The 16,067-nt window shown below is 41.3% G+C and overlaps 1 protein-coding gene across 1 annotated transcript; it reads left to right on the top strand.

The window, feature by feature from the left end:
- The first annotated feature begins 7 nt into the window (after positions 1-7).
- On the top strand, positions 8-10,256 carry CCT4 (chaperonin containing TCP1 subunit 4). The gene is made up of 14 exons (XM_006016745.3): positions 8-157; positions 655-707; positions 1,027-1,116; positions 2,574-2,682; positions 4,357-4,499; positions 5,575-5,696; positions 5,796-5,928; positions 6,326-6,465; positions 6,818-6,914; positions 7,231-7,341; positions 7,679-7,809; positions 7,933-8,167; positions 9,569-9,682; positions 10,013-10,256. Exons 1-14 carry the CDS (start codon positions 37-39, stop codon positions 10,025-10,027), a joined length of 1,614 nt encoding a protein of 537 aa, XP_006016807.1. The 5' UTR covers positions 8-36; the 3' UTR covers positions 10,028-10,256.
- The last annotated feature ends 5,811 nt before the right edge of the window (positions 10,257-16,067 follow it).

The raw sequence follows: 16,067 nt of genomic DNA, 5'->3' as shown, positions 1-16,067 counted from the left end.
CCCCCTGCCAGCCGGGGCGGGGCGCGCGGGCCCGCCATGCCGGACAACTCGGGGGTCAAGACGTACGGTGGGGCCGGAGCGGGCCGCTCCAGGGGCGCCTACCAGGACCGGGACAAGCCCGCACAGATCCGCTTCAGCAACATCGCCGCGGGCAAAGGTGCGGCCAGGCCCGGCCGGGGGCGGGATGGACCCCCGCGCCCTGCCTCACTCGTGGGGGCGGCCCCCTTCCCTCACCGCCCCCAGGCCCTGCCTCCCCCAGGGGGTGGGGGGGCTGGGTGCTGCTGATGCCCACGTCCATTCATTGTATTTAGGCAGGTGTGTGGGGTGACCTGCTGCTAATTAAATCGGGAGGTGTTTGGGTTGTTTTTATAATCGGCTCTGGGTGTTAGAAGCAGCCCTGGGGTGTTGGTGTTTTCCCAGATTTTTTGCAGGTCACGGTAATGAGGCTGCTTTTAGACTGTGCCCACGCACTGAAGTGATTTTGGCTCAGGCCTTTAGGTAGAGTTGGGCAGTTGTCAGCCTGTCTTCTGTGCAGACCTGCTGCCTGTGGCTAGGGTGGCACAGGTCCTGTAAGTGTGCTGGCTGCCCCAGTTAGACATGTAAAAATCTGCATGTGCCCAACTGTTGGGTAAAAGTGTCTTTGTCTTCTTTCAGCTGTTGCCGATGCAATTAGAACAAGCCTGGGGCCAAAAGGAATGGATAAAATGGTAAGCCTGGAGCTTAGTATCTTAATTGTTTTCAAAGTCTAGTCAGTGTGTTTAAGAATGTTTCAGGTATGTGTTTTAATCAAATAAGCATCTTTTGTTTGTTTGTTGGTATTTGTTAATCATCAAGATAACTTCTAAGCAGGTGAGCCTGGCTTGGTAGTTATTGGAATAAAGGGAATATCTTGAAATCTAATGATGGTCATAAGTGATTATTTTTTCTTTAAAGTGGAGAGCATGTTACGGGGCTCTTGGGGTTGATTTAGTGTTAAGTATATGCAACTAAAAGACATTAAAGTACATATCTTTAATTTTTCTCTAGATTCAGGATGCTAAAGGGGATGTGACAATTACCAATGATGGTGCCACTATTTTGAAGCAAATGCAGGTCCTGCATCCTGCAGCCAAAATGGTAAGTAATGCTTAGTTTCTTCCTCTAAACACCGTTTCCCAACCTGGATAGTAAAATGGCCTACGGCAGGGGTTCTCGAACTGTGATATTGTGACCCCGAGTGCTGGATGGCAGAGGACAGGGAGCTTGTAAGCAGCAGCTGCCGTTGCCATCTACCACACCGTGCTGCTTCCTTATGTCATCGCGTGTACCCCCTGGGAAGTTGCATCTCGAGTAGAGCCAGGGAGGTGATCATCCCCCTCTATGCGACGCTGGTCAGGCCGCAGCTGGAGTATTGTGTCCACTCCTGTGCTCCCCATTTCAGGAGGGATGTGGACAACATGGAGAGGGTCCAGAGGAGGGCCACCCGCATGATCCGGGGACAACAGGGCAGACCCTACAGTGAGAGACCGCGGGACCTGAACCTATTTAGCCTCCACAAGAGAAGGCTGAGGGGGGACCTGGTGACCGTCTATAAACTCACTAGGGGGAACCAGAAGGGTTTGGGGAAGACGCTGTTTCCCCTAGCCCCCGCTGGCATAACAAGGAGTAATGGGCACAAGTTGATGGAGAGGAGGTACAGATTGGACATCCGAAAAAACTACTTCACAGTTAGGGCGGCTAGGAGCTGGAACCAACTTCCAAGGGAGGTGGTGCTGGCCCCTACCCTGGGGATCTTTAAGAAGAGGCTGGATACTTACCTGGCTGGACTCATTTGAGTCCCGGTTTTGTTTTTAGGATTTTTTTTTTGGGTTGGTCTCCCGCCCTGGCGGGGGGTCAGGCTAGAAGATCTATTAGGTCCCTTCCGACCCTAAAAACTATGAACTATAACTATGAACTAAGTTTGCAGCCCTGTTTTAAGTTGCTTACTAGCCCCAGTTTGAGAACCCCTGGCCTAAGGGGACAACAGGCTAATTTAGTTTAATCGTGAAGCTGAGATGATTGTAGTTTTAGAAAGCTGTAGGGCACCCAACATAGAGTACATGAGCAAGATACAGTAGCCAGGAATCTAAAACAAAAGGATCTTTTGTACTTTCTGAGAATATTGGCCCATGCAGCATGTAGTCACACCTGCAAATGGGATATATCCATGCCTTGGAGGAAGGCAGAATCCCCTAAAACAGATGCACACAGTTGTGTATTTGGAGGAAAATCTTTCATTATTCCTGCAGGCAAGTGGCTGCAGGAGTGATGATGAATGAGGAAGATGGACTGAAGTGTAACTATACCTTTTGTAACCAGAGGAAAATATATAGAAACAAATTGTGCATTAGGAACAGCTACCTATATTTGAAGTCCCAAAACAAGTTAAATAATGGGACCAATCTCTGATGTTTAAAGTTAGTAAGTTTAACTGCCCTTCCGGTATGATGCTCACTGGAGTCTTGAATATTCTCCTGTTTCATCCACTGCCACTGTATATAAAAGTAAGTTGATTCCAGTAGACTTAACATGATTTATTTTTTATTGTCATTTAGTTGGTAGAGCTGTCCAAAGCACAAGATATTGAAGCTGGTGATGGCACCACATCTGTTGTTGTCATTGCTGGAGCTCTCTTGGATGCCTGTTCTAGACTTCTCCAGAAAGGTACGTTATTTTGAGTAAAAGGAAATCTAACTGAATTTAAATGAGGTATTTCAGATTGATGAGTCTTCACTAATAGTAGCTCTTAGAATAATTGTTGTTTGCATTTTGGTGTTTGGTAGAGAATTAGCCAGAGCTTCAAGTTTTCCATTTCTGGAATAATATCCCCTTTCTAATGGCAGTCTTGTAGCATTTATCTTTATCGTTGAGTTGATGTTTCCAGTATCAGCAATTAAACACAGCCATTAAAGTGTCTAGACATGTTGCAGGGGTTTAGGTTGTAGCTGTGTTGGTCTAAGGACATAGGCAGACAAGGTTCCTTGGGTGAATTTGATATCTTTTATTAGACCAACCCAAATAGTTGAAGAATATTTATTAAGCAAGCTTTCGGGTTCAAAAACATGTTGATAATATGTAACCAGATAAAACTTGAATAGATAATATATTTATTTCCAGACCTATTGTGATAAGAGGCATAGCAAAATTAAAGAAAACAAACAGAGATTAATATTTGTAAGAGACTTGGAACATGGAAAGTAGTATATTTGTCTGTGGGTACTGGTGATTCTGCTATCTAGTGAAGCTGCTAGCAGCAACCAAATAGTGTGAGAGCCAGTGGGATTTGTGTTGGAAAAACTGCTAGTGTCAAAACAATAAAAAATGAAAACAAAAAAAATATTGTCTAAAATGAGGAATTGGTTTTACTCTGGATGAAATGCATTATTGCAGTGCCTCACTAAAGTTGATTCTGTTCAGCTGAGTCTGGTAGGAGTATCACAACAGTACCTTATGTATACAGAAAGAAGCTCACCAGTGCTCGTGCTGCATAGTGGAATGATCTGCACTGTTAGTTGCATCTTTAAATGGAACTTCATGATCATCGCACACTCTTGAGTTGACAGATTTTCTTTTTATAATACTAATGTATGGTAGGACAGATCTGATTTGTCAGACATGTGAAGGGAACTGTGGTAACTTCTGAGAAATAAGGATGGCTTTGTAAAAAACACTGGACTTGGGTTTGGATTCAAGTCCCCCGCTCTACCATATGCTTTCCATGACTGTAGATAAATCACTTGTTTTCTTTGTGCCACAGCTTGGTGTTGTAAAAGGAATGACAATAATTTCCTACCGTACAAGGGCTTTAAGGATAAGTTCTTTAATTATTGTGAAGCATTGGGATACCTTAATAATTAGAAGGCAACGTAAATCTCTAATTAGGTTCAGTATACCAAAAGCACATCAATGTATGTATTGATATATACATTCATGACTGAATATCATGACTATATAGCTATTTATGTTAAACTTGTAAATCTATTATTGTACTAAGCAAGCTCAACAGTGGTTTTTCTTAAGTACAGATTTCCAGTCTCTAACAAAATATATAACCTTATTGGAATGCTTGTATGCAGGCTTCAGATACTACAGGCAATGCATTATATTAGTCCATGAGAACAAGCAGGCAAATCTGAAAGTTGTCATTGATGAAGCTGAGCTTATCACCAGAAACAAATTTACTGGTAAAATATAAATTCATATTATTGTTATTCTAAGAGTCAGATTTTAAAGAGGCACTGGTACTGTAGCAACCCAATCTTCAAACTTTCAGGAGTCAAGGTGGAAAGTAATGCAAACAGTTAATCTGAAAATTTTTAAATATCTCTTTTCTAATAGGAATTCACCCTACCACCATTTCGGAATCATTCCAGAAGGCTTTAGATAAGGGTGTTGAAGTCTTGACCAACATGGCACATCCCGTTGAACTGAGTGACAGAGAAACTTTGCTAAATAGTGCAACTACTTCACTGAACTCAAAGGTAAGAATTGAGTGATAGATGAATATTTAGCCTAATTTCTGAGTTAAATTAAATTAAAATGTGTTTATAGGGGGATGTTTATACTTTGTATATTTTTACCTTTTTAGAGTGCTCAGGAACAGGGCTTTTTCTTATATTTTGGGTCTAGCAAAATGATTCTGTATGTGCTGCCATAATACAAACATTTTTAGTTCAGTCAGCCAACATATGCATAAATTGAATTCAGACTTCTTCCATTATTTCCATGAAACTTGTTGGACTAATTTCCTTCCACTGCCTCCATATTTACTGTTCTCTTTTTGATGTCTTACATATTGCAAATGAGATTACTTGGGACACAAGTAATTATAGGAACTTTGTGCACTGTTTGGATGGTGACTTTTCATGAAGCTGTAGTTGATTGGTGTTAACTTGCACAATCAACAATTTGATCTGAATTTCAACTTCAAACACATTTCATCTGAAATTTTTACATAATTTTAGGTGCTACCTGAAACATTGTTGAAACTGGAAATAACGTAGAAGTTCCCTTCAACTGCTTTACTTTGAATATTTGACAAAGTGTTCCCTAAATCAGTTCTATTATTCACGCAGACACAGTTTTTCTCATAAAGGTGCCATTGTAGAATTCTTCAATGTTATTCCTTAAATGACTAGATTTCAAGTTTACTCTCCTTTTAAGCATAACAGATACAAAGACACCTCTTTTAAATAGTTTTATATTGGATATTTGAGTCAAAATATTTGTTTTGAACAATGTTCTGTCTGTATCTGAACAACATTGTTTTTAAATGTTTATCTGTGTTACCATAGCTATACTGTCTACAAATTGTTTTTCTTCTTTGTCAAAATAAATGCAACTCTACACCAAGTTGCTTCCTTGAAAGGGAAAAAAAATAAAAAATCAGTGTATTTTTAAAATGGGGTGTTCATGAGTACAGAAAAGAGAGCAAAAACCTGTGAATTTGTTGACTATGTAATCTTAATTGTGTTCACTCAGCTAGATTGAAGAATCATGTTCCCTACCTACCACAGTAAAGTTTTTGTTTTTTTTCCTTTTATTGAATCTCTGTAGGTTGTCTCTCAGTACTCTAGTCTGTTGTCTCCAATGAGTGTGGATGCAGTGATGAAAGTGATTGACCCATCGACAGCTACTGGTGTCGATCTTAGAGACATTAAAATGGTTAAAAAGCTTGGGTAAGGAATAATTCATGGTTCGTGGTTCTGTCAATAAACTGCCTAACTCCTTATCTGCTTCCCTAAAATGTTAATTCAATCCAACTCCTTTATTTCTAGTGGAACAATTGATGATTGTGAACTGGTTGAAGGACTAGTCCTCACTCAGAAGGTGGCGAATACTGGTGTAACTAGAGTGGAAAAAGCAAAGATTGGTCTCATTCAGTTTTGCCTGTCGGCTCCAAAGACAGATGTGAGTTTGTCTGGTTCTGCTGAAATTGATCCTTATCATAGCATGTGGGGATTTAGATGTGTAATTTGCTCCTAGATAAAATATACTTCCTAAATCTTTGCCCTGCTGTAATTTCTTTGTCCCACAATTAATTCAATAGTTTTAATTTAGCTTATAGTCCTTTTGTGTATTGTAGTTGACATTTTTGAAAAGAAAAGCCATGTTTCGTTACCAGATAAGTATCCAAAATTCTTCTTCTTTCTAAGAGGTAATTTTCCTGATTTAATTTGTTCAATTTGCGTGCTTTAGATGGCAACTCTGCAGAAAAAGGAAAACATTACCTGTTTAGAAACTTGTACTTAAATTCAGCTGGACTTCAGCAGCCTTACAGAAGACAAATATTTTTCTGTTTTAATAGATGGACAACCAGATTGTTGTTTCTGACTATGCTCAGATGGACCGAGTATTGCGTGAAGAGAGAGCTTACATTCTCAATTTAGTTAAACAAATTAAGAAGGCTGGATGCAATGTGTTGCTGATTCAGAAATCTATTTTGCGGTATGTTAACTACTGGACTGTTCTTATTGGAGTAAAGTCTCTGTACTGAGAGAAGATAAAGTATAATGGTTGGTATTCTTTCAACAACTGGCTGTTTTTTGAGCCACTGTGCTTTCAGAAGAAACGGATGTTTTCTATAAGGATCATCACATCTCAAAAATTTAACACACTTTCCACTTTTTGGATTTTTAGTCAATTTTTTTCTAAGCCTGAACTGATGTTTTAGTAGATTTGTCTTTGAACCTATAGGTACACATCCTAATGATAATTAAAGCAATAGCTTGCTACCAGCATTAAGCTTTATAATGTTATGAATTGACTCTGGGTTTTTATTTATTTATTTTTATTTTAGAGATGCTCTTAGTGACCTTGCTCTGCACTTCCTAAACAAGATGAAGATCATGGTGGTTAAAGATATTGAAAGGGAAGACATTGAGTTTATATGTAAGGTAAAAAAATGGGAAATGTGCTTGAGTTTCCAGAGTCCAGCTTCCTGTATAGTGTTACATTCTACGTAAACTATTTAATTGACTTGGAGCTTTTGAAATGTAGACTATTAAAGTATGTTGAAGAAACAGACGAGAGTACTCTCAAGGATATCCTTTTATTTTTGGCCTCTGAGGGGAAGAAAAGGCAAAAATATTGGGCTTCTCTAAAAAAGCAAACAGTTAAACCATCTCTAATCTACATTCAGTGTTTCTTGATTAAGACAATTTCGCTGAGTTGTGTAATGCTTAATTTATGGGTTTAACTCTGTTTCTGTAGACAATTGGAACCAAGCCAGTCGCTCATATTGACCAGTTTGCTCCTGACATGCTCGGATCTGCAGAGCTGGCAGAAGAGGTCAACCTGAATGGCTCTGGGAAGCTAATAAAGGTAAGTAGAAATAGAGTAACTTTTTCATTATTGCAAGATTGAAATGTCACTTTAAAAGGAGATATCCTGATACTTCTTGGTTCTAGGAAATAATACTTAATTCTACTAAAAAGTTGTAACTTGGGTTTCAGTACTGGGCAATATTTTTTTTTTTTTTTCTCGTTACTAATTCAAGAAAACCTTAGTGGACTGGTTTAATGAGGCTTGGTCATTTGTCAAGGAACCAAATATAAGGTCTGCCACTTCAGATCTGTACAGCTTGTTGTTCCCTGTTAACGAGTAATATCACAGGCTTAATATTCATTTTTAGTCCAACTATGCTACTTTGTTATTGCAGATTACGGGGTGTGCAAGCCCTGCAAAAACTGTAACAATTGTGGTACGTGGATCCAACAAATTAGTGATGGAAGAAGCTGAACGTTCAATTCATGATGCACTGTGTGTCATACGCTGCTTGGTGAAGAAAAGGTAACACCTGAGCCTTCTGTTTTTGTACTGGTCTATATACAGCAGTATACTGTAGTCCCTTAAATATACAAAGCTTTTACTTCAGAAACTTATGATATTTAAAATCTTGCTTTTGTTTCTTAGAGCCTTGATTGCAGGTGGTGGTGCACCAGAGATAGAGTTGGCCTTGCGCTTGAATGAATATTCTCGCACCTTGAGTGGTATGGACTCCTACTGTGTCCGTGCATTTGGAGATGCACTGGAAGTTATTCCATCTACGCTAGCTGAAAATGCGGGCCTTAATCCTATTTCTACTGTAACAGAGCTGAGAAATAGACATGCTCAAGGGGAGAAGACAGCGGGCATTAATGTCAGAAAGGTAAAAAAAAGAATAGGCTCTTTAAAGGCATAATGCTTGATAATAAAGATATGAACAAAGGCATCCAGATTTTAGTCCCAAACAATTCTGTGTATATTTTTTGGGTCAGATACTTGTTGGGGGGGTTTTCACTATTTTTAACTTCTATAGTGATCTCAGTGCCTTTTAACAACTTATACACAAGTTGGTACTATGACTGCTCAGCTCTGCATATAATTTCAGCAGAAGATTTGAGCATTTTCATGTTCAAAACCTCAGAAAAATCACGAATTTTAAAAAAGCTTGATTGTGGGAATCTTAATGCTTGTTATTTTGAATGTTCTATTAGAAATCAATGAAGTCTTTAAAAAAATGCCTGTGTTGGACAGTTGATTCATATGTATATACAGGGGGAAGTCAACATTTCCCTCAGCTCTTCCAAAGAATAAAACTGTTGTCACATTGGAGAAAATTAAACAGAGTTCCCCAACTGCCTGCCAAGAAGAATGGTTTATTTCATGTTCTTCCTGCAGGGGGGGCAGTGAAATTAAATGGCTTTCATGTAGGCAGGTGGCAAGCTGGGGTGGAGGGGAATATTTGGTTCTCCCAAAATAGAATCCTTCAGAATTTTCCCCATTAAAAAGTGAAGATTACTTTACCCTGATTCAAAATAAAATCTTTAAAACCTGTTTCTGTCCCACAAAAATTCTATTTTCTACTCTACTAACAATAATATGCTCGGCAGTGCTAGCATTAGAGGGCTTGGCTTGTGGTGGGAGTAGTAATATTTTCAAGTTGCCAGTGAAATGTCAATGTCATCTTCGTAGCCATGAAAACCATAGAATTCCATTATTTTAGAATAAAAATGTAGATTGTTGTACACCAAATAGAGCAGGGGTGGGCAAAATGGGGCCCCTACAAAATTTAGAAAATTAATACTTATCTGCCCCTGGCTGCCTTTCATGCGGCCCTCAATAGCTTGCCAAAATTCAGTAAGCAGCCCTCCGCCGGAAATAATTGCCCGCCGCTGGAATAGAGCCAACCAGGGGAAATATCTGCTCACTTAGATTATGTGAATTGGCAACACTGACTTCTTTTCCATCAGTTTGGAGTAGCTAGCTTCTTGCCTGGGCACTGAATCTGGGAGCATAGCTGTGGGTGGATACAGCTGCATCTGTATCCATTTTCTCCCTGGTTCAGTTGGTTTTGGATGGATTTCTCAAATACTGCTGGAAGAAAAATCTCTGTACAACAGAATCCTTACTGGGAAACAAATGGTACACAAACTGCTTCCACAATATGCTAATGAATGTTTTTCTTTGAATAATATACTCACCAAGGGACTACTAGGGATAATATAAAAGTAAATGTTTCAAAGCAAGTCTGCATTGTACAATCTGAGGATGAAATTTTGGTTTGCAGGGTGGAATTTCCAACATCCTGGAGGAGTTGGTTGTCCAGCCTTTGCTTGTCTCTGTCAGTGCTTTGGCACTTGCTACAGAAACTGTCCGCAGCATTCTTAAGATTGATGATGTGGTAAGGTATTTTTCTTCTATGTGCGTGTTCTACTTCAAGTGTGATGGTGCTATGAAAAAACTGTATAGTCTGTGTAATGGGTTAACCTAAAAATTCTGCTACTTACTACTGGGCTTCAAGATACTTCTATAACATTCCTAGAATTAGTGTGCTGCTGTTCTCTCACAGAAGTGCACTTGAGTAATTGCAGCCAAATACTGGAAAGCAACAAGTTTGTATTAAAAAATAAAGTACTAAATAGATTATGTGAAGTGGGGTGTTTAAAATAATGAGGGGTAGGGGTTCCCATGCCCTGCCTACAGCGTGTCTGACTTCTAATTCTTTTTGCAGGTGAACACTCGGTAAGACAACTGCAGAAAACAGTGGTATTGCCCGGGGTATCTTGCCATAGTTCAGAACGTGGTCTCTTCATGAGATCTCTGCATCGGACATCTAGCTAATGCCTACTTACATCTATGTACTTTTATCAATTTAATTTAATAAAATCTGTGGTTTCGAAAAGCAAATTCTGTTTGTAAAAGAAAAGACGGTATTCTACACCTGGAGGTCTGCATTAAAAAATTCAACCATTCTGCTTTTGTAGTGTGTATGCTTTTTTTGCAGTGCCCAGTCCTGGTTGGATAGAAGTCTCTGTCATTAGCTTTTACAGTCATTTGTAGTAATATCATTATGAAATGTTTGCTTCAATAATGGCCTAGCTCAGAGGTCCTTGCTCAGAGTTGTTCCTTCCAGGTTTCTGAAATAGAGAGAGAATTGCTCTAATGGGTTTTGGAACAGGATTTATTCTTGCCTTGTAAATTCAAATGCATTTATTTCTTGTACCATTCTAATATAGACACTGAAGGAAGGAGAGAGAAGGCTTTCATCAGCTCTTCAATACACTCCTGTACATCAGCCAGCTGAGACAGTTGGCTAACTAGTGCACGTAGTTTCCTACATTAAGTGGAACAATACTTGGGACTTTAGGTCTTTATTCTAATAGTTGGTCACTAAATGCAGCAATATGTAGGTTGAGGATGATGCTGATGTAATTTTAGTCCAGCCTGAATTTTCATGTAATTACCTTCATCTAGATTTCAATGATTGGACCTTATGGAAATAAACTGAAAACACACAAGTCCCATGCAGATTAGACAAGATTTTGAGCAATACAGGTTTTTTACTTTTAACCCTGTGATATGCTTACCACGTACCTATAGATCACCTACAGACTCCTCGGTTTCTGAAATATGCCATTTATTGACTGGCTGTTATTAAAGAAATAGTAAAGACAGTGTAATGCATGTAAAAGACCATTCTTTAATAGCATAAACTGCAGTAATTAATATTACAACTTAGTGGACTTAATGAGGGGTAGAAAGATGCTTCTAGCTCATGGTACTGTTTTATTGGTGACTTGTAAAAAAAACAAACAAACAGGTGTACAATTGGAATTCAGTTTGCACTACTCATTTGATTGTCATTTTGTATTGTAGCAGTGGCCAGCCTTTTTGACAGGTGTGCTGCAAATTAGCTCTACATGCTCCCCAAGTGCCACTAATCCCCTTTCCCTGCCTGATCCACTGTTCTGCTTTCTGTTCCCAGCCCTGTACTCCCCATCTGACCTGCTGTTCTACTTTTGTTTCCTTCCTTGCAGTCTCTGTTGTATCTGCTGCTGTGCTGCCTGACCCTTCCCCTTCCTATACAGGTTGGCCACCCCTGCTCTAACACTTCATTTAGCAACTCTACTAGGAGGTGGTAGTATACAAGGGCAGGGAGGGTGCTAAAGCAGCAGTGGGTTTTAATATATTAATTTCATTCCACCAATGTTGAAAACAGCTCTCATTATCAGTGATAATGCTTTTTTATTCTCTGTCCCACTGTTGATCAGCTGTTGGGGAACTCCCCCCTTTGCTCATCAATCAGCTGCCAGAGCACCCCCACCCCTGCTTAATGACCAGCCAGGGGACTCCCTGCTTCTGGACAGGCTACCAGAGGTGGTATACCAACCAAAAAATGTTGAAAACCCTTGCTATAGGTATCATTATGAAGGAACCATAGGCTACTTCTTGGGTATCTTGGATTCTGAATATGGCTATGTCACAACCCAATGATTTTAGTGCCTTGGCACGGTGGAATTTTCCCGCCACGTGAGAATCTCTGTGCACAGCAAAAGTTTTCTGTTGCAATAGAAACCCCCAGTGCAAGAGAGTTCCTGCCATTCGTATGCAAATTTGTGTCCCACTATTGGCCATTCTAAATTATTCCTACGTGGCGGCTAACGATTGGCTTTTCTACCGGATAAAATTCTCGGCGACATCAAGTCGGAGAACTTTGAGCACGCTGCAGAGTGCCTTTGAAGATTCCTGACTCGTGGCTGAGCTGATCGATAGCCTGATCAACTATCGATTTGTCTCCCCATCGCCGAGCACCATCCCTCGACGTACCCTTTCCCTGCCGGCCTGGTTCGTGTACGGATTCGCTGGCCTGAGCCTTACCAGCTGGAGCAACTCGTGTAGTGGTTTAGCCCCCCTGCGTCGCAGCTACTAGCGGCGTAAGTAAAGCTTTTTTGTAACCAATACGCTTTGTCTGCCTCTCTATTCACCAGCCCGCCCAACAACCGAGTAATTTCTAGATCACCTCAAGTTGGCCCCGGCCATCTGAGACAGGCTACAGCATGCAACATAAAAGGGAGGGAAAACTATAGGAGAATATACCCATTTTTGTAAATAAACTCCTTCCAAGGTCTCCAGCCCCTCACACTAGATCCAGCCACAGAGCGACCCCATATGCTAGCAGAGCTGTTAAAGGCCACACCTCTTTACCGGTTCCTGTTAGAAGTTCCTGCCCTTTTTCTCATCCTTTCTGGTTCTTTAGGCATTCAAGAGAGGGACTCACTTGTATGAATGACAGGGATAAAGAATCATAAGTACCATTTAATGCTTCAAACATATTGAACAGTCCATCAAAAGTAACAAGCAAATCTTTCCATATTAAAATCCTTACAAATATTCTTCACCTAATTTACCGTGTGAGAGATCTCGAGCGTTTTGGACCTTGATAGCCATCCTTGTAGAGAGAGAACTGGGAAGTCAGATTGTTTTGCTGTATGTTATGGCTATGTAAGCATAGGTGTCTACATTATTCTTGTGTTGATAAAGGACAGTGTAATTTCTTAGTAAGATCAAATAGTTGAGAGTCAATCCATTAAATCTTAACTGGCTGCAAGTCCCTTGTAATAAAAGTTGCACTCCATTAGAATCTGTACCATACCCACTTGTAAAATATACCCATTCACTTTTAGTAAAAGCTTTTTCTGCTTTTTAATAGAGCAAGATAAATTTATTTTCTAAATAAGTTTAATTGTCCATCCTCAATAAAATCTGCTTGGTGAAAATAGCATCATTTTTTAGCTAGCACATTATCTGAGAGTTTAATATGTTTTTAAAAGAGAGAGTTGTTTAAATGTCACCAAAACATGTATATCTGACTTCAGTGCAACAATATTTGCTTTACTTATTGATGTAGGAAAATATTCACCCTTCAAAACACCAAAAAAGTGCATCATGGACCTCAGCTGCTAAAGATGTAGTATTTCCTAAAGAACCTAAAGTACAAAACAACTAAGCCAGGGGCAGATTCAGGGGGCCTGAAGTAGTGCAGTTGCACTTGCTTTGATTTCTGGTCCACCCAAAGTTTAAACCAACTGCCTAGCAATAGCAGCAGCATTTCAACTCTGGCCGCAGCAAGGGAGTGAACTGATTGATAGTTCCTTAACACCTACCTGCTTTTTTATAAAGTCTTCATTCACACAGATCAGGGGTTCCCAACCCCCAGGCCACAGCCCAGTAAGTTTGGCTGCCAAACCTGAAGTCTGCAAGTGACCGGCATACTGTGGACCGTGGTCACTGCCAGTCCATGGTTTGCTGGCCCACAGCTAAAAAGGTTGGGAACCCCTGCCACATATTTTAACAACCCTCTCTCCTTTTTAACTCTCTTGATGTTTCACTTACCAAATTATCCTTCCTTCCTGCCATTCTGCTGTCTGTCAGTGGCTTCACTGCCCTACAGACTCTTAAATCCAGCTGAAAAACTTTAACTCAGGTGAACATTTCAAGGTTGGAAATAACTTCCAGTGAAGTACAAGATACCCTGTTACGGTGCTCAAAAAGGCTAGATTTTGTTTTATGAAAGTGAAAGATGTCCAATGACTAATGAAACAATATTTTTTTTATTTTAGACTTTGCCTAGTTGGTTGTGTTTTTTCTACATGACTTAGATAAATGCACATTCTAATCATAGAGTCATAGAATCATGGAAAAGTAAGGCTGGGTCATCTAGTCCAGTGGTTCTCAACCTTTTTTGTATTGGGACCCATTTGTAAACATCAAGGGCCATTCTTAACCTAGTGCCCTCACTCCGGCCCTGGTCCTGGCCCCTGCCCCTAGTGTGTGGAGCAGGAAGTGTTTGGGGCATGAGTGGCCCCAGGCAGCCTTATGCAGGTTTGAACTCTGCCAGCCTGCAAGGGAAAAGCCATGGTTTCCCAGTTTTTTCCACTGAAGAAGAATCCCATTTTTAAAGTTTGTTCACAGCCTTTTTGCATATTATTACAACACACTTTTGGATCATGACCTGGAGGTTGAGAAATGCTGCTCTAGTCCAACCCCCCCTGCCTGAGGCAGGATCATCCTATACAATCCACAATCTAAGTGCTACACAACATTACCATCAACCCTGACACAACAGGGGAACTGCGTCAGGTGATGTCCTGCTTCTATGAAATGTCATCAATCCATGCTCAGGAGATCCCGGACAGAGGGTCACAACCCTGCTACAGAGGAAGGCAAAACCTCACTACAGTCCATACCAATTTGACTGGGATAAAATTCCTATCTGACCTAAGTGTGGCAATCGGTCTGACCCTGAGAAGAGAAAGACGACCCTTTAGCTAGGACCCTCTGTCTTTGATCCCAGCAGGTATGTTGGCACATCCCAGTCAAAATCCCCAGTCTTGGCTGCTGCCAATACTCAGTGCCTCTGAGGAAGACATAAAGACACCCTGACACACGTAGCAGAAACAGTGCCGGGCTATGACATGCTGAGGCCCTAGGCTATCTATGTCCAGTTTAAGAGGCCCCGGGCATACAATCAAAATAATCCACAACAATGGATTTTCATGAAATTTTAAGATAAATTATCATTATTTCTGCACAAATTAATGAATCAACATAAATAACTGGAACTATATATACATATATATGTATATTTTTGTGATATTAGAACAAAAATGTCCATTTTTTTTTCTTTAGAGGCCCCTCATATTGTGAGGCCCTAAATTGTAGCTTAAGTAGTTTAAGCCTAAATCCAGCACTGAGCAGAAAGACAGGGGGATGAGACAAAACCCCCAAAAAACTGCATACCCATGGTAGAAAATAGGCATAGCTATGGCTACATCATCCCCAACCAGGGTGTTGAACACCTCCAGGAACCAAGAGCCCACAGCTCCCCTGGCCAGTCTATCCCCCTGCCCCTCTGCTCAAACACTGGAGAAATCTTTCCAGATATCCCATCTAAACTCATTTGGCTGCAGTTTCAAGTCCTCCTGCTTTAGGCAGCCCTTCAAAAGCATGGGAAGACTGCTCTCCCCTCCTTTCTGGAAGTGTCTTTTCTGCAACCTGCTGTATTTCTTTCAGCTTCAATCTTCACCTGAGTAACAGCTGAAGATTGAAGTCAGGGCTCAAGTCACAGATTGTAAGGGGCCGGAAGGGACCTCCGAAAATCACTGGGTCCAGCCCCCTGCACCAAGCCGGGAAGACATCTGGGGTCAGGTGACCCCAGCAAGGTGTCCTCCAGTCTCCTCTTGAATATTTCCAGGGTAGGCGATCGCACCACCTTTGCAGGGAGCTTATTCCAGTGTGGAGACACTGACTGTGAAGAAATGTTTCCTAGTGTTGAGCCTGAAGTTTGTGTTTGTGACCATTACTCTTGGTTTTCCCCTCAGCTGCCATGGAAGTCACCGGAGGGGAAGCTGGGGAGCTTATGGGGAATCTGAGGAGGCTGAGCGCCCCCCCCAGGAGACAAGAGCCCCCCTGTAAGATTTTAAAATCATAACTTGGGGGCGGGGGTCTCCGATTGCACTAGGGCCGCGTGATGGGCAGCCCAATTTGTTTTACAGACCACCCCTCAGGAGTTAAAGCCTGATTGAAGCAACGGCTTAGGAACGAAACAATTGCAAACTCTAAGATCGGCCCCGCCGCACTTCTCGGTTCTTTTCAGCTGGAGAAAAGCCCGCCACCCGCAGAGTGACCTGCCCGGGCCCGCTCTACAGCCCGCACTGGCGCCACTGCTCTGCTCAATGGGGAGGGTCACGTGACGCCGTGTGCCCCGCCCCCACGCAGGCGGGCCC

The sequence above is a fragment of the Alligator sinensis genome, unplaced genomic scaffold (genome assembly GCF_000455745.1).
Source record: "Alligator sinensis unplaced genomic scaffold, ASM45574v1 scaffold219_1, whole genome shotgun sequence".
Taxonomy (NCBI): domain Eukaryota; kingdom Metazoa; phylum Chordata; order Crocodylia; family Alligatoridae; genus Alligator; species Alligator sinensis.
Note: the sequence above shows the minus strand (reverse complement) of the source record. Positions and strands in the feature narration are given on the sequence as shown.